Source organism: Periophthalmus magnuspinnatus, chromosome 19 (genome assembly GCF_009829125.3).
Source record: "Periophthalmus magnuspinnatus isolate fPerMag1 chromosome 19, fPerMag1.2.pri, whole genome shotgun sequence".
Lineage (NCBI taxonomy): Eukaryota > Metazoa > Chordata > Actinopteri > Gobiiformes > Gobiidae > Periophthalmus > Periophthalmus magnuspinnatus.
Genome location: NC_047144.1, coordinates 25888776 through 25912847, shown reverse-complemented (window position 1 = coordinate 25912847; position 24072 = coordinate 25888776). Strand labels below are relative to the sequence as shown.

Below are 24072 nucleotides of genomic sequence, written 5' to 3'. Positions count from 1 at the left end.
ACAGAGGGACCACCACCCCAGTCTGTCATTCCAGTGGTACTGTCCCCGACCACCATGCGATGTTGCAAAGACGTGTCAGCCAAGACAGTCCCACAACATCCAGAGACTTGAGACTTGAGGTACTCGGGACGGATCTCGTCCACCCCCGGAGCCTTGCCACCGAGGAGCTTGCTAACCACCTCAGTGACTTCAGCCAGGGTGATGGACGAGTCCGCCTCCGGGTCCCCAGTCTCTGCTTCCTCCTCGGAAGACATGACGGGGGGATTGAGGAGATCCTCAAAGTATTCCTTCTACCGCCTGACAACATCCCCAGTCGAGGTCAGCAGCTCTCTACCCGCACTGTAAACAGTGTTGGTGAAGCACTGCTTCCCCCTCCTGAGGCGTCTGACGGTTTGCCAGAATTTCTTTGAGGCCGTCCGATGGTCCTCCTCCATGGCCTCCCCGAACTCCTCCCAACCCTGAGTTTTTGCATCTGCAACCGCATGAGCCGCGGCATGCTTGGCCCGCCTGTACTCATCGGCTGCCTCAGGAGTCTCACGAGCCAACAAGGCTCGATAGGACTCCTTCAGCTTGACAGCATCCCTTACTTCCGGTGTCCACCACCGGGTTCGGGGATTTCCGCCACGACAAGCACTGCAGACCTTACGACCACAGCTACGAGCAGCCGCATCGACAATAGAGGTGGAGAACATGGCCCACTCGGAGTCCATGTCTCCAACCTCCCCCGGGATCAGGGAGAAGTTCTCCCGGAGGTGTGAGTTGAAGATCCCTCTGACAGAAGGCTCTGCCAGGCGTTCCCAACAGACCCTTACAATACGCTTGGGCCTGCCAGGTCTGTCGGGCTTCCTCCTCCGCCAGCGGATCCAACTCACCACCAGGTGGTGATCGGTTGACAGCTCAGCCCCTCTCTTCACCCGAGTGTCCAAGACACGCGGTCGGAGATCAGATGACACGACAGCAAAGCCGATCATCGACCTCTAACCTAGAGTGTCCTGGTGCCACGTGCACCGATGGACACCCTTGTGCTCATACATGGTGTTCGTTATTGACAAACTGTGACTAGCACAGAAGTCCAATAACAAAACACCAATCAGGTTCAGATTAGGGAGGTCATTCTTCCCAATCACGCCCCTCCAGGTGTCACTGTCGTTACCCACATGAGCGTTGAAGTCCCCCAGGAGAACAACGGAGTCCCCAGTCGGTGCACTGTCTAGTACCCCTCCCAGGGACTCCAAGAAGGCTGGGTACTCTGCACTGCTGTTTGGCCCGTAGACCGACACAACAGTGAGAGACCTGTCCCCGACCCGAAGGCACAGGGACGCGACCCTCTCGTTCACCGGAGTGAACCCCAACATGAAGCGGCTGAGCTGTGGGGCAATGAGCAAGCCCACACCAGCTCGCTGCCTCTCCCCGCGGGCAACGCCAAAGAAATGGAGAGTCCAGCCCCTCTCAAGAAGTTGGGTTCCAGAGCCCAAACTGTGCGTGGAGGCGAGGCCGACTATATCTAGTCGGTAATGCTCAACCACACAAGCTCCGGCTCCTTCCCCTCCAGCGAGGTGACATTCCATGTCCCCAGAGCCAGTCTCCATGTCCAGAGATCCGGTCGTCGAGGCCCCCGCCTTCGACTGCCGCCCAGATCTTCATGCACCGGCCCCTTACGGATCCTCTTGCGGGTGGTGGGTCCACATGAGGACGGCCCCACGTCACTCCTTTGGGCTGAGCCTGGCCGGGCCCCATGGGGAAGGCCACCAGGCGCTCGCTGTCAAGCACCCACCCCAGGCCTGGCTCCAGGGTGGGGCCCCGGTAATGCCGGTCCGGGCGACGTAGCTTGCCTTGATTTAACTCTCTTCATAAGGGGCTTCTGAACCGCTCTTCGTCTGACCCATCCCCCTGGACCTGTTTGCCATGGGTGACCCTACCAGGGGCATGAAGCCCCCGACAACATAGCTCCCAGGATCATTCGGACACTCAAACCCCTCCACCACGTTAAGGTGGCGGTTCAGGGAGGGGTATACAGAACATCTGACATTCGATTCACTGTTTTGGTGATTAACATAGGTTTATTTCATATTAACTTTGGTTTAACAAAGTCTTTTAGTATCACAGTTGTGATTTAGTAAATATGTTGTGATCCTTCAGAGCCATTAAACTGCACATGTCCCTGATGTGTTTTTCTAGTTGGTAAAATGCACAAAACAAAATGTACTGTTCTGTTCATTCATCTTCAATAAATGTAAGGTAAATAAGAAAATAAAAAAAATATATAAAAAAAAATGGGGTTGATCATTAAGTGTCCTGAAAGCCTTTACTTTTCACTGAATCATATCGAATAGATTTGAAATATATTGTATCGAATTGACAGTGCACTGTATCGATATGTATCGTACCGTGGCCTATGTATCAAGGTATGTATCGTATTGGCAACTTCTTAATGATACCCAACCCCATTAGCCCATTATATAGGGCTAATATCAGGATAAAAACACCCACAATTAGGCATTGAGTAGTTACCTCCCCTTAAATAGTACATGTTTGATTAGCATGCACTGATCATTTGAGGGTATAAGGAACAGTATGATTAGTGTTAACAGGTATCCACACTTCAAACACTGCTCCTACAGCCAGGTGTTTGTAATCAGAAACACCTGTCTGTAAACAGAGCAGTCTTTCGTGATGTCACCAACTACTAGAAATTGCAGTTTCCAATGGAGGCAGCACACACAAGTTTAGGCATTTTTCACCAGAAAGTGGTAAATGTACCTAGTTTGCCAAACATGGCATTAAAACACCACATACACAGTTTAGTAGCAAATAAACATGGATGCAGTGCTTAGGTCCACTTTAACATTAATGTTAAAAAAACAAAACAGTCACAACCAAAAAATCACACACTCTAATATTTGGTTGGACCGCCTTTAGTTTTGATTACGACACACAGTCGCTGTGGCATTGTTTCGATAAGCTTCTGCAATGTCACAAGATTTATTTCCATCCAGTGTTCCATAAATTTTTCATCAAGATCCTGCATTGATGATGGTAGAGTATGACCGCTGCGCAAAGCCTTCTCCAGCACATTCCAAAGATTGTCATTGGGGTTAAGGTCTGGACAATCCATGTGTGAAAATGATGTCTCATGCTCCCTGAACCTTTCACAATTTGAGCCCGATGAATCCTGGCATTGTCATCTTGGAATATGCCCATGCCATCAGGGAAGAAAAATTATTCACGTAGTCAGCTGACCTCATTCTTTGAGCACAGACTGTTGCTGAACCTAGACATGACCAACTGCAGGGGGCTCGTCCATATTTGCTTAGTTAAATCCAGGTGCTGATTTATTTTATTTTTTTTGGTCAGGAAGTGTATGTGAAACAGGTGAATTGAAAGCCATTTTCTTTCGCTGAGGTAAGATTTACACATTTTGGGTCCAGACAAAATCAATGTCTGGAGCACCTCACACTTACGCAGTTTGAGATTTTTTTTTTTTTTTTTTAAACAACCTTTTGACCCCAGACTGAACCTCTGTGCTACTACTACATCACCCAGAACACAACGCAGAGTGATATCAAAAGGGGTGAAGACTGGATACATGTCAGGAGCAGGATTCGAACCAGAAACCTTTGGATCAGAGCATGAGCACTATGCCAAATCCAGCCTAATGTAGGTCTAACACACAATAATTCACGTGAAAATGTACATAATACTAGAGCCTATGCGTTGTTAACTAATAGAATATATAAACTAGCAAGGCTTTTTTAAAATTCTATAGTTCGGTATAAAATAGAGCTATTGTAAAAATCAATCAATTTTGCTCACAATAAATAAAGGCTACAGCTCGCAGCAGCACTATCCGGGTGAGCCAGTACGTCCCGGGCTGCAGGGACCGGAGCTTCTTGTCCTCCGTCCCCGCTCCGCCGCTATCCTCTGTCCCATCTCTGCGCTCACTGTCCCCGGTGCTTGTCTCTGTGTGTCCTGTCCCGCTCGGATCCACCCGTCTCCTCCTCACCGCAGAGCTTTCCGCGCTGTCCTCGCGCACCGCCATGTTCCGTATCACGTGATCTGACGTATGAGCACGTGGGTGGGGGACGCAACGGGGTCAACGTGGTTTTGTTATGAATGTGGGATTATTACCGTATTTATTTTTCTACGTTTGTTTAATTTTGTTTTTGCACATGCCCTATGAATATAATGTTCTTGCTGTTCTTGTTAATATATTTGTATATTTGAACAAAAACAAAACAAAAAAAACGTCAAATTATTGAGTAATTCACTACTACTATTTGACCCATTCAAAAGATAATAAGAATAATTTACTGTAGTATTTATGTTGTAAGACGTTTGAGGCTTGTTGCCTGAATAATAGGCTTACAACTAACAGTAAGGATGGTTCGAATAGGACAAGGGAGAGATCGCTAAATTACTGAAATATGCATGGATGACATCTAAAATCAGGCATGTATTTGATGAGATAACAACTTTAGAACATGGTAGAAAGCTCCAAGTTTAACAAAATGATATAGAACAGGTCCTGCATTCAAGTGGTTTGAATAGCCACTGCCTTTGAGTGATGCTGTTTTTCATATGCACAGCTGAACATGGTCAAAGTAGAGGCCTGTCTCCAAAAAGCAGCTCTACAATGACAGAAAAAATAAACAAATCTAAAAATTGTAAAGCCAATAAATTGTGTAATTGTCTTGTCTTGTGAAAATCGTCTCTCTCCCAACCCTACTGTGTGCAAATAACATATTTATAAAACAGACAGCAGGGAATGTCCATGGGTACAGCGCTTGTTGATTCTAGCCTACTTGAAAAAACGTGTCTTTCCAAAACTAGCCTTGCGCAGGGAGCAGGGGAGGGGTAAAACTTGAGTGGCTTAAACAGTCTAAACTGTCATTTGGAGCTGAGGAGATCGAGGTGGCACAGGATGCCAAAGCCAAGCCGGTTCGTGTGATTCCCTTTACAAATTCAAACTTTTCACTAGAAGATTTCACCATTTGGTTTTAAGAGATGACCGAGGAAAACCCCTCAAACTCAGTCGAGCCTCCGTGCAGTCCAGCGGGTAGTGACACCTCCTCGTCCCGTCCCGCGTCAGACCAGGACACCGTCATCTCTCCGGGCTCTCCACGCGTCATTACGCACGGAGAGGACAGCCGTTTCCCCGCGTGTATCCAAGACGCCGTGTCCCAGGTGCTGCGGGGGTACGACTGGTCTCTGGTGCCTGTGACCGGTCAGGGGGACAGGGGGCTGAGGGGCAAGCCGCACGTGAAGAGGCCGATGAACGCCTTCATGGTGTGGGCTCAGGCCGCGCGGAGGAAACTAGCGGACCAGTATCCACACCTGCACAACGCCGAGCTCAGCAAGACTCTGGGCAAACTCTGGAGGTGAGTGGACCATCTCCAGAACCAGTCAACTACCTCCAGACCAGTCAACTGCATGTTTATTTTACTGTCCAGATGATATGAGTGAGTTATTTTACTGTCAAGATTTTATTTTATCATCGAGTTGCATGTTGCCTGTCACTGACTTGCAACACTGGTAGCCTTGTCAGAGATAGGTTAAATAGTCAAAAGCTATACCCAAGTAAGAACTAAGGTACAAGACAGTATGCGAGACCTAAAGTAAAATAGTAGATTATAAAAAAAAAAAAAATCTCAAGTCAATGTAAGAGTATTTATGGATGTAACATCTGTTTAATAATTTGAAATTCATGTAACTGGAAGGACCAAACCTTAAATAATTCACAAAATGTGGTATTGTTGGGTTTCAGATGACATCACAGCAATCTATACGCCATCAATATTTAACACAGATGGGGACTGATAAAAGGAGAATCGTTAAAATGCTGATTTTTGCTTTGATACAGTGAGTTCTTGGGTCTAATCACCAAAGAAATGAACAGTTGTGCTTATACGTTTTGAATATTTCATGACAAAGTACAATATAATCAGTAGGAAAACTGGTTCCTGCCCTCATTTGAGAGTATGACATCATCACATTGTACTCCAAAGTTGCTAAAAAGAATTTAGCAACTTTGGAGCTAGAATTTGTGTTTCTGTTTTGACAGTTTGACTACTAAATTAACTGCACATCAACTTTCTCAGTTACAATCTGCAGTGTTACCTTTACGATGATGATACAAAAACTTTCTCCTAGACTTTTATCTGACCCGGAGAAGCGGCCGTTCATTGAGGAAGCAGAGAGGCTGAGGACACAGCACAAGAGGGACCACCCGGACTACAAGTACCAGCCCCGCCGACGGAAGGGGTCCAAGCCCGGAGCGGGGGACTACACCCAGACAGAGGGTCAGCAGCATAGTGCCTTTACTTCAGAACCACTCTCCAGACTGGACCAGACTGTGGAGGTGCAGCTGTACTCTGCAAATGGGACAGGTGAGGAGGATTAGTAGATTTTTTGGTGAAAAGAAAGAAAGATGATTAAAAAAAGCTGTGGACCATGTTTGTAGCAGACTGCAGTGATTGGAGGTGCTGTGTCAAGGTTACCCTGCTCACAGTAAAGATGCAGGTTTTTGAAGATATTTTTCAGTGATAAAAATACCTGTAATGAAGCAATGACAGAAAAGTTTAACACCGTACTGTGAAACACTGTGAAAAACAATAACATCAATAATATCATAATTCTTAATAATCCTCAACATATTTTTTATCTGTTTAACATGTTTATTTTGTTTAGAGGAAAAAGTTAATCAGGTTACATATCCAGGAGTGCTGAAAGACCAAGAAGGACAAATTCAAACATAAGCATATAAAAATAATATTCTTAATGAGCTTTGAGAATTTAGTTTTGTAGTATCAAGACCAGCTGATGTGTAATATTAGTAATAAAACAGCTAAACATATATTTTCTATTTATTTCAGATCAGCCCCACGGACCGCCCACTCCGCCCACCACCCCTAACACCGACCTCCACATGGGTGCTAAAAATGACACTCAGTCCCACCCTGTTCTTCCTGCACCTCCCCCCACCAACAGCACCCGTCACAACATCGACTTCAGTCACGTGGACATCGCAGAACTGGGCGCCATGGAAACCTTTGACGTGCACGAATTCGATCAATACTTACCCCCGACCGACCCGGGACACACTCACATCAGCGGACCAATAACACCTGTTCAAAAATCTATCTCCAACGACGATGCTAGCCCCAAACCAATCAAAACAGAGCAGCTGAGTCCTGGCCACGCCCCCCACTGCTCATCCCCACCCCCTCCCGAGTACACCTGCCTGACGTCCAGCCAATCAGAGTACACTGATCTGCAGAGCCCCACCCTCTACAGCAGTTTCTCCGCTTACTCGGCAGGTTTGTATCAGTACCCGTACTTCCACTCTCCGCACAGAGCGTTTGGACTTGCCTTAGCCCCACCCCCTCACAGCCCCACCTCAGCTTGGGATACACCCATTTTTACCACGCTCACAAGGCCATAGATTCTGGATGACTGAAGACGGTTTGACTGACTAATTATTTAAAGTATGATTTTTACATGTTTTTATTACTTTATTTTAGGAAAATAGATCAATTTTGGCTGCTGCTTTGTATACTTGGTAAATTATAAAACAATGAGACATATTGTGTAAAATAGACTTTATTAGTTAACTTAAGTTGTATTTTGATTGATTCATGCATGTTTGAACTTGTATTGTCCTCTCTTTGAGGCTTGAGTGCTCCGAAAATTTCAATTTTTACCTACCCCCGATACTCTTTAATCTATTCTCTATAATTACTTGTGATTTTTGATTCAGACTCTGGGTCATACATGTAAGGGCTCAATAATAAATACCATAAAGTAGTCATAATATTTCTTAAACCTTTTATACAGACTATTCACTGCTTAAACTGGGGTAAATGTAACCATGTGGAAGAAAAGGATTTTTTTGTCCCCCTTCTATCGAACCATCACAACATAAACAACACAAACTTTTAATCATTGCTGTTTAAAGCTATACTATGTAACTTTGTTGCCAAAAAATAGACTAAAATAAAAGCATGTTTCATTTTGGTTATTTTTATTGCACAGAAAAACATAGTAAACATGCATCCTTCCTCTGAGCAGGCTGGTATCTCCACAAACCTGGCTCTTACTTGACCTGGAGCAGGCAATGTTGGAAATGTTGTTCCTTTGGCTATAATTTTCCACAGTATGGCATTAAATTTATCTATGTCCATGCGGACTGTTCCAAAGTATGGTTTTAACTTTCTCTTTCCATGGAGTCATGAAGGTGATGTGCCACCTCCACAAAGTTACGTACTATTGATTTAACACAAAAATAGCCCCTTTCTTCCCCAAAGTCTTCCATCTGCTCCAATCCAAATGTTTTTACTGACAGAAGATTGGCTGTAGACCTCGCCACTGAAATGATCCAATCTGATCATTGACCATTTGAAATTCAATCAATTGCACTGCCTTATTTGGACTTCACATATATTGCTCACGATATTACAGTGGAAATGAGTTGGCTTGGAGGAGAGATCTTGAAAATGGTACTGTGGAAAAATCTGTTTTAACAATATTAATCCCATATGGAAATATAGTGCACTAGATTAATAAAATGTTATTAAAAGTGGTGTGCAGTAGCCCATGTTAATGACAGGGAGGGGCAGGTCCACAGTAAAACGTTTTTCCTTTTATTGAAAAAGAAGGTGGGTATATCATAGCTTTAGTGTGTTAACATTTGAATAGTTTTTAATGTAATTATTTAAATCTGTATTGTATATGGAGAAATTACTGTCATAATTATCAACATAGTGTTAGCATGAAACAAAATATATAGCAAGACTGTAAAATTAATAACAGCATTTATCCTACTCTGGCCTTTGATTTTACTGGTTAAAGATGTATCTTATCATATCTTGTTTATTGAATCCCCATTATTATTAGTTAATGCAGTCAATGGTATGATCTAAGTGGACAAAGACCCAAGTATGGAACCACAATATACAATTATTTGTATTATTTCTTATTCTTTACATGTTTTCTTGTATATATATTTGTACATTTGCAATTTGATATAGTAAAACCAGTATTGTCTTAAAGGAGGCTGTGGATAAATGATGTTAATGTTGTACGGAAATATGTCCTCCTGGTTCAGTCCTGTCCTGACGAAGCTTGTCAAAAATATAAAAAATCTGATACTAAAACCAGTACTCAATTTAACAAGCATCAATAGTGACAAAATCTAACCTTTCTTGAACAGTTTTAGAATAATCTTAAAATGTATCGCCACTATGGAACAACACGGTAACTTAAAGAACACAGTTACTTGTGTCTGTGTGGTACCAAAATTGTATGAAGTATCGGCCCTTTTCCTTAATACCGAAATCGAGTTTGAAATGTTTGTATCGTGACAACATTAGTCCCGACGTACTAATGGCTTATGTCACAGGCTTTAAGTTAGCCCTGGTTAAGGCTTGGTTTAGTCTTACTTACTCACACCTTATTTACAAATACCATATTCAACCTCTGCGGTGTTACTTGTTCACATCCAGCTATATTCAAATCACCTGTAGGATACTATTTCTAGCTGCAGTGTTTCCAGGGTACTGTCCAGCAGGCAGCAACTCCCTGACCACAGGACAAACACCCCACCCATCTCCGCCCATTTTAATACTTCCTCTACACCTCAGTGGCCCTCTGTCCTCTGAAAGTTACCATGACAACCGGCCACTAAGCACAACATCATTGCCAGACAGAAGCTGTATTGACTTACTCATAATCCATCAGGCTCCGACATGGAGCTCAGTAAACATGGTAAGACAGTTAGTCACTGCACTTTTAAATGTTAGTAACCTATTACAAGTCAGAATAGTTTTTCGTAAACACCTTAATAGTAACTACGCCTCAATTAGTCTTAATAAAGCATCAACATTAATTCATGATGAGAGAATTATTCAGGCTTACTAACCACTTAAAGGTGCTGCACCTTTTACCCATGTGTTTGAGCAGTTTATATATTACATAAACAGCTCTTGAGGTCAAAATAAGCTCCTGGTAAGGGCTGCATTTAATTATAAAGCATGTTATTGTCTGATAATCAGACAATCAGTGCCTTATGTAACTTGATTGATTTGGCTAGAATATTCCACAGTATGGCATTAAACTTTTCAGTGTTCGTGGATACAGCCATATCACAAATAACAATCATGTTACTTAGTCATTGTCGCACTTTATTTGATGGTACATGTAAAAAACAAACAATGGTTTTATTTTTTCAATTCACAACAAGGATAAAATTTTTATTCTAACCTAAAATCATTGGATTATCCTTAAATATGATTGTCACTTTAATCTTATTATGAACTTTGTTAGCATTGTTACTAATTCCCTCAATTCCTAATATCTAATCCTAAATGTCTAGCCACTGTATATGGCAATAAATCCATGTCATTCTTGTTCACACTATTTGTCACATGATTAGAATGTTTTTTTTTTTCTTTTAAGTAAACAAGAAATTGAAAAAAAAAATGTTGTAAAATGGACTGTCCCATTACATAACATTATTTTAAGCAGCAAAAAGAGTTTACAATTTACAAGAAGACCAGCTGAAACCTGTTGGCTACATTAACAGCAGTGGTGATCTCTGAGTTTTTAAAGGAGACATATTATGCATCATCCAGGCTTTTCAGTTATTTTGGACATTGGAATTTTTGATTTTGTAACTTAAATGTAAATATATAATAAAAATGATTGGATAAAACATGTTGCTTTCATGTCACAGATTTCTTGCATTAGTCTACCGCCCTCTGCTGGTAACAGTAAGGAGTGAACTAGATCGCCAAATAAAAGTGGTAAACTGTTGGAAAGGTTGTGGCGAGACGGGATCATACTTATATCTACTGGAACTGTCAAAAATATAAAAACACTGAATGGACATAAATATTTGTGATATTTCCTCTGGATTTACCTTTGAACATATCATGTTGTGTACTTGGATGCAAATCTGAGGAAATGACTTTGAGTCGAGACACACACACACACACCCACACACACACACACCCACACACACACACACACCCCCACACACTTCTCTGGTTTACTCAGTGCAGTTGAGCAGCAACTTACTTGAAGACATTTGAATGACAACCCTCTCGATCAGAATCCTGTGTTTTAGTGTCATCACAATACTAAAATTTCTTACACAATACTAAGAAATTGATTTGATACTCAATACCATTTTTGATATCACGATGGTGGTAAAAAAAACAAAAAAACAAAAACACTCTTTATTTAGACAATAGCATGTCATTATAGTACTTTCTTTTATATTACCATGTGCCCTTACATCCACAGCCACATTAACAGCCACATCAAATCAATAACATCTGCAGCTTTTTACCATTAAAAAACACATTGCAAAAATCAAAGGTATACTGTCAAAACCAAACTTGTCATTTGTCTCCAGTAGATCAGACAACTGTAACGTCCTGCTCATTGTAAGACAGCTGCAGTACACTGCTGCTCGGGTCCTGACTAGAACCAGGAAGTACTTCACACATGTGTCCTGTGCTCAGGTCTCTGGCTCCTGTGGCTCAGAGAATAGACTTTAAAGCAGCTCTGCTTGTGAACAAGTCTCTCCATGGACCAGCACCAAAGATGAAGATGTGAGACAGGCCTCTACTTTGACAATGTTTAAATCCAGGCTCAAAACAGTTCTGTTTAGCTGTGCATATGACTGAAAGGATTTTATTCTGAAGTCTTCTCCTCCTCCTTAATTTTTATGATGAATATTTTTGATTATTTATGTTTTGATTTGTTGAATTGTGGCTTTAATGTCTTTCTTATGTGACGCACTTTGAATTACTCTGTGTACGAATTGTGATACAAATAAACTTGCCTTGCATCTGTGTAATCCCTCAGTATCCAGTAGATTCATAGTGGTCCATGGGTGTATACTAGTCTATGTGTCTTATACTTGTTCTGGTACAGCTCATGATCATAGTAATGTATTTGCATTTTTTTAATAGAAAATAAATAACACAAAATCACTAAATGCATTACTCGAAAATAGATGAACATAGCAAGACACAATTCTAGGTATGTTTGTGATATGTAAACAACATTATAACATGATTAAAAGCTCAGCAAAGCCTGTTTAGCATAATATCTCCTTTAAGTTCATGTTTATGCATATTCGACAGTTTAACAGCACTTTTAAATACTATTTGAGTTGTGCCAATGGTTTCCGCACCACAGCATTCTTAAAGTAAACACTGCTCACAAACATTAACTGTCCCAAAACTGTACATTCAATAAATAAACAATGTTTAAATTGTTCAGGAACCAGTGAGGTGACTTTAGATTACATAATTACATAGATTACAGGAAGAACAAGACAAATTTCTGGGAAGAGTTCACTTAGAGAGAAAGATTTGGTACAGTGAGCAGATTTGGAAGTTATGACATCTTTTTCAATATATTGTCCCAGGGGAGGTCAGGGCGTCCAGCGGTCTAGTGTAGTTTTCACATATAGTTTTGAATCTCCTTGCAAAAGTGTGTAGTTTGTCTGTTCAGTCACATTGCAGGAGATAAGTCCAAATGAGTTCAACACATCTTCCACTGTCAGGGTTTGTGTTTGAAATGGGCTTCCACTGCAAGCATAAAATACAAAAAAATATTTGAATTCTGAATAAATGTTGTACCTGGTTTCCTTCATGTAATAAAGTGAATGTGTCTTGCAGTACAGATATATTATAAAAGCAGCTTAAGGTCAGAATGTGGCTGTGTAAAGCATCTCTGTGTCTCATTATGAAGCAGCAGAAGTAAGTCTGTTCAGCGAGTGTATCAGTTGTTGTTAGTGTTACTGTGACACTGGTCTCTGAAAGTTGTGAAAAGCACTTACAAACTCATCAAGGTGAAAAATTTTGTTAGAAAAGTGTTTTTTTCAGGCTTCTGTGCATACAAAATGTTATTGCTGGCTACAGTTGATAAACAGACTTGAGGGAGGCAGTTTAAATCAGATTAAAAACAATAGCTGGTAGCCATTATTTCATAAACTTTGTAAAGAGCAATTTGATCACTGAAATAATCTAAACAAGACTGTAGAATATAGGCTGACTTTAAAGATGCACTATGAAACTTTTCTGGTGAAGGGTCTGTCACCTGTTTGTTTGTATGTTATTGCTTTGCCTAGAATGTACCACATATGACATTAATCTGTCTCCATAGAGATGAGGTGATGCCACCTGGCGAGGCATCTCAAAGTAACAATGGAAGTTAATATTTTTAACTTTAAAAATGCAATATAGATAAGTTTAATGACATGCTGTGAACCTTTCCAGGCAATCCAATGTAATCTCCATGGAGACAAGCAGGTGGTGTGCTCACCACCAGAAATGTTACATAGTGCACCTTTAAAAATATGGAGTTGAAGTTGTGAAAGAGGCACCAACTCATGACATCAGCTGGTGGAATGCAGCATTTTGAAGTGTAATACACTTCAGGCAGGTTTTGAACCTGTTATGCTCCAGTTTATTTGCAGTTATGCACTGTCTCATTATCTCACCAACTGAAAATCACAAATCACACACTTAAAAACATAATTTATGAGTGTTTTTTCTTTCTTTTCTTTTTTGTTAAATTACACACATTAACTGCTGACCAGCTGATTTTGCTACTTAATTCTAATATCAGTTCAAACAGTATTGAATGTACCGACTTGAAGAGATGCCTCAGCACATCTCTTATACCTGCGTACTCCTGTGGCCTCATTGGTCGGTTGATGACCCTCTGAAAGGCTGCTATCCAATCGCGTTGCTCGGCCTCAGTCTCACAGGCAAACAGGAATTTGCGCTCAGGCGTTACTATGGTGATGCCGTGGTTCCAGTGGTAGCCCTGGGTGGAGGGGGGCAGCCCGGAGAGCACCGTGTAGCTGTTCTCCTTACTCCCAATAAACACCTCTCCTCTGGCATAGGCGTCCTGGGACAGACAGGACTGTCAGGGCACTCAAACCAAACATGTAAAAAATAAAATAAGTGGAAACAAAAAGTAGTTGACCTAATCTGAAGAACCAAAGTAAGAGTGTATAAGGCAGTATAAGGCAAAAGCAAAAACACTACTACTACTACTCCCACTACTACTACTACTATTACTTAGTAGTAGTTTTAAGTAATCCAAATACATTATGACCAGGGCTTGAAATAAATACTAGCTTTAACTCGCCTGTAGATGAACAGTCGATCTATGAACAGTACATTTTGCTTTGTTTTTAACACAATTCTTGACCATTTCTTAGAGTAATTTTCAGACACCACACATTTAGGTCAGTACTGTTACTTGAGTAAAATTTTTGGTTCCTCTTCCCACTGTTCTTCCCACATTTCCTGTGAGTAAGTCTACAAGTGACAAAAGCTTTATGTTGACAATATGAAATTATCTGAACGTTTGTATTTCCTGCACTGCTCCTTCAGATATGATTTTGTTTTTCTCACTTTTCTGTCTGTCCTTTGAACATATCAGATTTTATCCATTATTTTGTTTGCTTGTTTTGTTCCTCCAATTACATTAACTTTACTTACAGTTACTCATACTGTACACGTAGTTTCCTGAAATACTTTTTACTCTTACTTGAATTTGGTCAGAGTTTTGGAATTTATTAGTCCAAAATGATTCTTTTTTTGACTAATAATTTGACTAATAATTACCAGAGGATCTTTGAAATACATGAGCCTCCTGTCGTCCATTGTAAACCATCTCTTCTTGAAGCCTTCTGTGTGCTGAAAAATAAGTATATACATATCAGTCATCTATAGTTTTTTCCATTTCAACATTTTATAAGGATTTCAATCTTTTTTTATGTGCATTGTGTAAAATGGGTTACTTGGTGGTAAATAATTAAATAATCAAATTTCACTATGAAAGAGTTTTGACATGAGCTGATTTGTTTGTACATTTCCAGTTGGAGAGTTATCTGCTCATCTCTATGGAGATATTATTGCTTCACCTAAATTTGACATAGTATGGTATTAAACTTGTCTATCCATCTGGACAAACAGGCCAACTTACAGGTCAGATCTATGGAGAGGTGAGCCTACTCACAGTAATGATGCATGTTTAAGGTATTTTTGAGCAACAATAACTAATAGTGTAAGAGTAAGAATAGTGAGAATAAGAATAGTGTAATAGTGTATAGATAAATTTAATGCCATACTGTGGAGCATTCCAGGCAACACAATGACATCTGCTTGTGACAATACATACATGTTTTCCCTGTAACTTTGGCACCAAAAGCAAGACCTTTCACCCATAATTCCTACTCCAGCGGCATTCGACATAAAAATCTGTCAAATTATTAATGAGTGAGAGAGGACTCTGCAGCATCCTGTGGTAATGCTAACTGAAAGTATTTTATGAGTCCTTGAAGGGAGAAAATATTAAATCCTCATCTTTTATAGCTGTCATTATGTCTAGACAAGTTCTTTTCACTAATAATCAGAAGTCGGTGGTTTCCTTGAATTCAGACGACCTTGCACATGCTTATCTAATAATTTAGCTAAGGAATCAAAAATATTCCAAGTTATGGAATTAAATTTTGTACAGATTTAAGGAATGGAATTATTAATTGCATTCCATTAATTATCCTGTCCGAGCAACATTTTTTGAATAATTTAAGGCCCTGTACCCAAATTTCCATGTAGTTGATTAAAATCTGTCTGTGTTTGTAGTCCTAGTTGTAGTTGTTGCTAGTAAAACTCTGCTCTGATCTGAAATCTGTGAAAAGTGCTTATAAACTCATTGTGTTGAACAATTAGGATGTGCAGGATGCATAAGGTAAGTGAGGAATAACCTTAGACCACTGCAAACAGTTTAAAATGATGATCAGTTTTTCATGTTTTTAAGAGAGTAAAAATCAGGTACTAAAAATACTGAAAGTATTTATGATCTTACACATTCTTCATTTGACTGCAGTTTGTCTTTACAGTGAACAAGCGATTTTACAGTAGATGTTTTTCCTGGTGCAAATAGAGACATTACCATAACTGTAGATAATATGGATGAAGCATCTTGGACAAGGGCACAATAACATTAAGTTCTTCAGGTGAAATTTCAACTGACCAGCCTTATGTCTGACAATATATTTAAACTAAAAGTGAGTCACTTTTTTGCTAGTATGACTTGTATACTTTTGTTTTATTTGACAAAATATTAAATTTATTGAATCTATAATATATAAATCATATTACACCAGACTAGTTTAATGGACACAATGTTTGGACACAGAGCCCCTCCTTGAACCCTCACTTTAATCCTGGGGGCTATGTTGTCGGGGGCTTCATGCCCCTGGTAGAGTCACCCATGGCAAACAGGTCCGGGGGACGGGTCAGACTAAGAGCGGCTCAAAAGCCTGTCTTGATGAGGATAAAAACAAGGCCAGCTACAAACTGGCATTACTGGGGCCCACCCTGGAGCCAGGCCTGGGGTGGGTGCTTGACAGCGATCGCCTGCTCCTCCACATTGAGAGGAGCCAGCTGAGGTGGCTCGGGCATCTGGACGCCTTAGGGTCGCACCAGAGGAGCTGGAGGACGTGTCTGGGGTGAGGGAAGTCTGGGAGTCCCTGCTTAGGCTGCTACCCCCACAACCCGCCCCCAGATAAGTGGAAGAAAAGTATGGATGGATGTATTTTAAGGGAGGGTATTTCACTTCTATGGGGTATTAACTGCTAACACATAACATACTTAGATCATGATGTTACCTGTTACTGCTTGGAAAATGTTATATTTGCCAAAAGCAATGTATTAACATATTTAATAAGTTTCATTTTCTTTTTGGAAGCGCTGAGTCGAGTGTCCCTTTGGGCTGGGCACTGGACAGAATCATCCAGCTAACTGTAAGGAGGGGCTGAATGGGGCATGGGAGATATTGCAAGATTACCCAAACATGCATGGATAATATACACTCACCTGAAGGATTATTAGGAACACCATACTAATACGGTGTTTGACCCCCTTTCGCCTTCAGAACTGCCTTAATTCTACGTGGCATTGATTCAACAAAGTGCTGAAAGCATTCTTTAGAAATGTTGGCCCATATTGATAGGATATAGCATCTTGCAGTTGATGGAGATTTGTGGGATTCACATCCAGGGCACGAAGCTCCCGTTCCACCACATCCCAAAGATGCTCTATCGGGTTGAGATCTGGTGACTGTGAGGGCCATTGTAGTACAGTGAACTCATTGTCATGTTCAAGAAACCAATTTGAAATGATTCAAGCTTTATGACATGGTGCATTATCCTGCTGGAAGTAGCCATCAGAGGATGGGTACATGGTGGTCATGAAGGGATGGACATGGTCAGAAACAATGTTCAGGTAGCCCGTGGCATTTAAACGAAGCCCAATTGGCACTAAGGGACCTAAAGTGTGCCAAGAAAACATCCCCCACACCATTACACCACCACCAGCCTGCACAGTGGTAACAAGGCATGATGGATCCATGTTCTCATTCTGTTTACGCCAAATTCTGACTCTACCATTTGAATGTCTCAACAGAAATCGAGACTCATCAGACCAGGCAACATTTTTCCAGTCTTCAACTGTCCAATTTTGGTGAGCTCGTGCAAATTGTAGCCTCTTTTTCCTATTTGTAGTGGAGATGAGTGGTACCCGGTGGGGTCTTCTGCTGTTGTAGCCCATCCGCCTCAAGGTTGTGCGTGTTGTGGCTTCACAAATGCTTTGCTGCATTCCTCCGTTGTAAAGAGTGGTTATTTCAGTCAACGTTGCTCTTCTATCAGCTTGAATCACTCAGCCCATTCTCCTCTGACCTCTAGCATCAACAAGGCATTTTCGGCCACAGGACTGACGCATACTGGATGTTTTTCCATTTTCACACCATTCTTTGTAAACCCTAGAAATGGTTGTGCGTGAAAATCTCAATAACTGAGCAGATTGTGAAATACTCAGACCGGCCCGTCCGGCACCAGCAACCATGCCACGCTCAAAATTGCTTAACTCACCTTTCTTCCTCATTCTGACAGTCAGTTTGGAGTTCAGGAGATTGTCTTGACCAGGACCACACCCCTAAATGCACTGAAGGAACTGCCATGTGATTGGTTGATTAGATAATTGCATTAAGGAGAAATTGAACAGGTGTTCCTAATAATCCTTTAGGTGAGTGTATAAAACCTCTTCAGACATGTTTTTGGTTAGAATATAGTAGAAAGCTTCAAAAAGATTCAAAAAATTGATTAACCCGACCTCTTTAATATAAAGGAGTGAATTCAAAATCAATATTGCTCAGAGGGCATGCTTATCCACTCTGCCGCTTTCACCCCTTAGACTAAACAGTCATTAGAGTCAAACAATAAGACCCAACAACATCCCAAATACAGAATGGTACTTTTAAAGAATCACACTGACCTTAGGACCAGTCTTCTCCATGAACCCCTCCTTCATGAAGTTTCGGGTCAGTTTGGGCACAAGCTGTGAAGGACACAGGACAGAAAGACAAGAGGTGTTAGCTTCTGTTGTCATGGGAACAACTAAGACCAAAGATATGTCTCCCTGTCCTCCTGGTGCTAAACAGGACTATACCTCCTCATCACTCGCTCCAGGAAACGCCACCTGCAGGTAGTGGAAGCGCGCTGCTCGGATAGCGTTGAACCAGTCAACCATTTCCTGAAAAAAACAACAACAATTAAAAACCCAAAAAATACTTTTTGTAATTACATATATATTTACAGATATAAAAAATGTTGAGAACTTGGTATACTATGTACATTCTCAAAGGCCAACAATGTGCTCCACAGTATGGCATGAGATGTATTTATCTCCATGGAGACAAGCAGCTAATGGCAAGTTACATCAGATTTGTGGAGAGCTCGCAATAAGAATGCCAATTTTTCAAGGTGTTTTTCCATCTTAAAAAACACCTCAACGCAAGATACATTATATGAATTTAATTCTGGTAAAGATTCTAGGCAAAAACAACTCCATTAGGACAATCAGACCAGAAATCAGATAAAGCCAAAAAAGGCACTAAAAGTGCCTTTTTTGACTTTATCTGATTATGCACAATTTCAATTGTTGCAAATTTGTAAATAATACGTTGATTGGAAAAACTCAATAAATTGCTATCGTTGCTATTACTGATCGTTTTAAAACATTTTTTCAAGTTCCAGAGTTTAAAGTAAAATTTTGTAAATATTTCTTTTCTATTTTTGGAATTGCATTTGCATTGTGTGCCAAATCCAAAGCAAAGGCATTTCATTTTTAGCATAATCCTTGGAATGTTACATTTATATATTGCAATAATAATAATAATAATAATAATAATAATAATAATAATAATAATAATAATAATAATAATAATAATAATAATAATAATAATAATAATAATAATAATTTAAAAACATATTTTTATAACATTTTTAATGATTTTTTAATATAGTGAATAGGCATATGAAATACTGAAAAATGATGCATTCTAATAGATTGATCTCAACCTGGCTTGAATAAGGTGTGAAGTGTTCAGGTACTATCCGGAGAAACCTGTCTTGGGCTGCTGCAGAGCTGTCAATAAAGTCACTAGAGAGCCAGAGTGACAGGCACATGGCAGGCGCGAACCCACTGACCTGCTCCTACTGCAGTACCAGCTCTCCACCAGCAGAGGGTGGAGTGTGCTTTAGCTAAGACTGAACAATTCATAAGACTGAACAATTCACAATTTATGCTTCTATTTTTTCCTGTTTCCAAATTGAGCATTTTTCACCAAATTTGTCTCATCGGATGGTAGTATTTTTAACACGAATTTAAAGCTGCACTATGTAACACCATATGCTTGTTTCCATGGTGATGTTTTTGTTTTAGCTGGAATGTTTCACTGTATGGTATTAAATGTATCTTTGCCTATGGAGACAAGCAGGCCAAGTTACAGGTCAGATCTGCGCAGGGACAAGCCCATTCATAATGAGGATGAATGTTTTTGATGCATTTTTATTTGAGCAACAAACACATGGAATAAATGCAAGATAGTGACAAACAGCGGAACATTCTAGGCACAACAATATCATCTGAATATCTCCAACCCTACTCCAGAAAATGTACATATTGTAGCTTTAAAGAAATGGGAAAAAAGGAGAAGTAAAAGTATTATGATTTTTTTTTTTTTTGTGGCTTGCAGCGGTCTCAGGTTTCTCACACACACCCAGACAAAGGAACTGGTTTTACTGGACCCACTTCTAGCTCAAGAAACAGTGGTGCACATGTAGGTGAGAGGTAGCCTCTTGATGGAAATGGGTCCAAGTACTTAACAGGCTAAATCTGTTCTAGGATGCAATTATAATAATGCCTTTCTTGAAATAAAGATCTGTAATTTATCATTTGAACAAAGTAATTCAAAAGGCATAGCAATTTATGATGGAAAGTAAAAATGTGTATTGCCTGATTAAGCTTAGAATGCATACAGTATATATTTTTTTTTAAATGCCTCTGCCATTATTTAGGTAAAACGTTAAACTGGGGTGGTCAAAAACTGATATCCAGATAATCAATACAAAACAAGAATATAATGTAGATAGGTCCCATAGTGGTCCATGATTGTATACTAGTCTAGTCTCTTATACTTGTTCTGATACAGCTCAACATTATTCTAAAGATATTCAGGAAAGGTTCTTCCCTGTCCTCTGAATGTGACTTTTTTTTGTTACCAATACTTGCTTAAATAGATATCAATATTTCAGTATTAGTTTTAGTATGGATTAGTATCTGATTTTCAATACTTTTGACAACCTGAACTAAAGTATAAATGCAGAATGCAAATCTTTATCAAAACTACCATAAGACCACATGGTTGAAAATTGCATCGTACTGTCTAAAATCAAAATTTAATTTAATAATTTAGAGATTAGAAATCAAATGTTTCTTGATTTCCTTGTGTTAGCTTGATTTCTTCATGTTAGCTTCTCCAAAAAAGAGCAAAGTATCATGGTCTATGTAGTTCCAGACTTATCATTCGCTACATGACATAGTGTATTGACCAACACCCTGATTGGTTTGCGTACCTTGGCGTCACTGTGGTACACAAAGATGTTGCGTGTGCTGTTGTCCTTCAAGTAGGTAATCTGCAGACCACACGGGTTCCCAATCTTCGCTGGCTGGAACGTAGCATTCAGCGTCTCAATCTTCATCACGGCTTTGGGGTCTCTGGCCTGGCCAGTAAAAACTTATTATCAACAAGGGAGGCAAAAGTAATTGCAATGAAACCAAAATCACAGTTTAAATGGTTGTAGCATCTTGAAAGAACAGGTAATCTATAGTGTAATATGTTAGCTTCATGAAGCTGTTAAAACCTGCTAACCCTGTAGTTCAGACCTCTACAATCAAGATTCTTGTATTAGTTTAGACGTTTGCATTTCTGTCTTCTTAAAGGAACTGTATGTAGCCTATGCTCTTACTGTTAAAAAAAACAAAAACAAAAAAAGAGGAACTAAATGCAGCTAAAACCTGGAACAGTCTCCCTGAAGATGTGAGACAGGCCTCTACTTTAACAATGTTTAAATCCAGGCTTAAAACACTTCTGTTTAGCTGTGCATATAACTGCATGCTTCTCTTTTAATGTTAATTTTATGATGATTATTTATGTTTTGATTTGTTTGCATTGTGATTTTAATGTCTTCCTTGTTCTGTAAAGCACTTTGAATTACTTTGTGTACAAATTATGCTATCACAACTGAACCTGGGTTACCTCATGTGAAAGCTATCCATTTGTTATCCATTTGCTTATTTTCTGTTGGTTCATTTGCTTGTCTGTTTCTCTTTCATTGTTGATTTTCTAACTTTCTGTTGGTTAAATATATTCCCATGTTCAGCCCTAAGAGGCGACTGCTGTTGTGATTTTGGGTTTACAAAAATAAATTGAATTGAAAGCTCAGAACCTCCAGTTTTCCCTCACTGAGCTGCAGAGGTTGCACTAGCACTGGTTCATGATTGGCTGCAGGTGCTGGAGTTTAAGTGGCTGGCATTTCAGATCAAAGAGAGTCTTTTTAGGTTTAAATCAAATGGATTTCAACATTGAAACTGACAGCCTGAATGAGAGACTCATATGAAGCTCATTCTGCTTTTTGACTGGACAATTCATCTGTAGAACCAAAACACAAAATAAAACATAAACATCTTCACCATCATGTATAATGTTTTTGTAATTAAGAATAAGTCAATTTTACAAATGTTATCTGTTCTCTATACTTGTCAGTCTGTTCTGCATTGTCACGAGCCATACTCACATCCTGCTTGTTGAAGTACTTGAGCGCCCCCTCCCTCTCGGAAAGGATGAACTTTCGACTGAGGAACTGGCCGTTGTCTCTGCCCCGTTTCCATAGGAACCCCTCTCTGTAACCTGGCAGGGGAGAGAGAGGGAGGCAGAGAGTCAAATATCATCGCTGTGAGAACAATCTGATTTCCCTTTGTTGGTTTCATCTTGTTGTTACCAGAAAAAATCTGGATAGAATTTTCTTATAAAGGACAGAATTAAGAATAAATTGACATTGAAAACATCATTAACCCAATATTGTCCGGAAGGCTTTGTCTCATGGATCTTATTGTCTTATGAGTGGAACAGATAGGGTGGAACAACTATTACACGAAGTCCTGGACTTAAAGGTACAATATAAGGTACAAGTAGGTTAGTGCATAAGCATGTAGTGAACCTTTCACCAGAAGTTACATAAAAAGTTACATATAACTGATACACAACAATACATTTAAACAGTGCACAGTTATAACAACAAAAATAAATAAATAAAAATCACTATTTAAAATGAACCCTAAATAAAAATGGGAACGATTATGTTGCAGTGAGATAAATGTATGCCCATCAACCATTGGATTGCCGGTTTAAACCTCATCAGACTGCATTCTGCCATTAGGAAGACACTTCACGCACATTGCCTACAGCAGTCAAAATAAAAACAAATATAGTCTCTATTCTGTAAGACTAAAACTAAACACATTTAGTTCCTCTTTTCAGGTAACTGTAAATAGTAATAAATAATACATCCTTTTTGATGTATTATTTATTATACAATAATTATTCTTTTTTTTTACATTTTATTTTTTACATAGTTGAAACACAGCCCATCTGAACACAGACCATACAACAAAGGAGACATTGGAGCTGTAATAAGAAGACATTTAGTCTCTTGCTGTAATCTGAACCCTCATTTTCAATCATTTGCTAATCCTTACCAAGAGGATGTGAAAGTCAATGTAGCATGAAACCACCACATATGTGCGTTAGATTGGGACTATTTTACGCTGTTCCATTTTTAGAACCTTATTTTGTCATATTTTGTTGTCTTTTGTCTATTAAGTACCGTAATTTCCCCCACAAACAACTTATCCTACATAAAAATTGCTAACCCTGTAGTTTAGATTGGTACACACTAAACTTGTCATAAGTAAAAAAAACAGACACTAACTGATATTAAAACTAGTGTTGAAAAGATACTCATTTTAGCAGGTATCAATACTAAAAAAGTCACATTCACAGGACAGAAATGAACCTTTCCTGAATAGCTTTAGAATGATCTTTAGCTGTATCAGAACAAGTATAAGACACATAGACTAGTTTACACCCATGGACCACTATGAACCTACCTGGACCACTGAGGGATTACACAGATAGACCACATGGTAATATAAAAGAAAGTACTATGGTTTAATGTTGAAAATGCCATTCTATTGTTTACATAGAAGAATGAGCACCTTTGATCACGTAAATCACAAATCTAACTGCAAAGCTCAGCTCGTCAGAAATATCGCAATTAGGTATTTTTCTCAAATCGTTAAGCCCTAATACACTCTATAGTTTACGCTGTTCTATTTTTAGAGCCTAATTTTGTCGTCTTTTGTCTATTTTGGTGGAATCCTCAGCCCACGCCGCATGTTTCTATAATCCAGATTCTATTTCTGAGAGAGGATGATGTCAAAAGCCTGCAGTTCAATAGACTTGACTCACCACAATTATACACAGTGACTCTATGGAGATTTCTAAAACTGTTTGATAATATCAGGCTGTAAAGGAGCATGAATAATTAACTGGTGAAGATAAGACTGCCAGATAATAAGGTTG

The 24072-nt window shown here is 39.7% G+C and overlaps 3 protein-coding genes across 3 annotated transcripts in view; 1 reads left to right on the top strand and 2 right to left on the bottom strand.

Moving 5' to 3' along the window:
• lmf1 (lipase maturation factor 1) overlaps positions 1-4039 on the bottom strand; it is a 29426-nt gene extending 25387 nt beyond the window's left edge. Inside the window, exon 1 of the mRNA XM_033984557.2 lies at positions 3814-4039. Within this exon, the coding sequence (XP_033840448.1) occupies positions 3814-4039 (226 nt within the window). The remainder of the gene's footprint in view (positions 1-3813) is intronic.
• A 965-nt stretch (positions 4040-5004) lies between these two features.
• On the top strand, positions 5005-7441 carry LOC117387134 (transcription factor Sox-8-like). The gene is made up of 3 exons (XM_033984559.2): positions 5005-5378; positions 6151-6386; positions 6873-7441. The coding sequence occupies exons 1-3, from the start codon at positions 5005-5007 to the stop codon at positions 7439-7441; spliced, it is 1179 nt and encodes a 392-aa protein (XP_033840450.1).
• Positions 7442-10187: 2746 nt separating this feature from the next.
• LOC117387231 (arf-GAP with dual PH domain-containing protein 1) overlaps positions 10188-24072 on the bottom strand; it is a 50401-nt gene continuing 36516 nt past the window's right edge. Inside the window, exons 5-11 of the mRNA XM_033984679.2 lie at positions 22226-22338; positions 21005-21151; positions 18537-18620; positions 18363-18425; positions 14652-14723; positions 13698-13926; positions 10188-12599 (exon numbers count right to left, since the gene is read on the bottom strand). Coding sequence (XP_033840570.1) covers positions 12571-12599; positions 13698-13926; positions 14652-14723; positions 18363-18425; positions 18537-18620; positions 21005-21151; positions 22226-22338 — 737 coding nt within the window. The 3' untranslated portion in view covers positions 10188-12570. The remainder of the gene's footprint in view (positions 12600-13697; positions 13927-14651; positions 14724-18362; positions 18426-18536; positions 18621-21004; positions 21152-22225; positions 22339-24072) is intronic.

Bases quoted from the DNA above. Each gene is read 5' to 3' on its own strand.
- LOC117387134 (XM_033984559.2), top strand. From the start codon at position 5,005: ATGACCGAGGAAAACCCCTCAAACTCAGTCGAGCCTCCGTGCAGTCCA. The intron at 5,379-6,150 runs GTGAGTGGACCA...ACTTTCTCCTAG, and splicing joins ACTCTGGGCAAACTCTGGAG to ACTTTTATCTGACCCGGAGA. The intron at 6,387-6,872 runs GTGAGGAGGATT...TATTTATTTCAG, and splicing joins GTACTCTGCAAATGGGACAG to ATCAGCCCCACGGACCGCCC.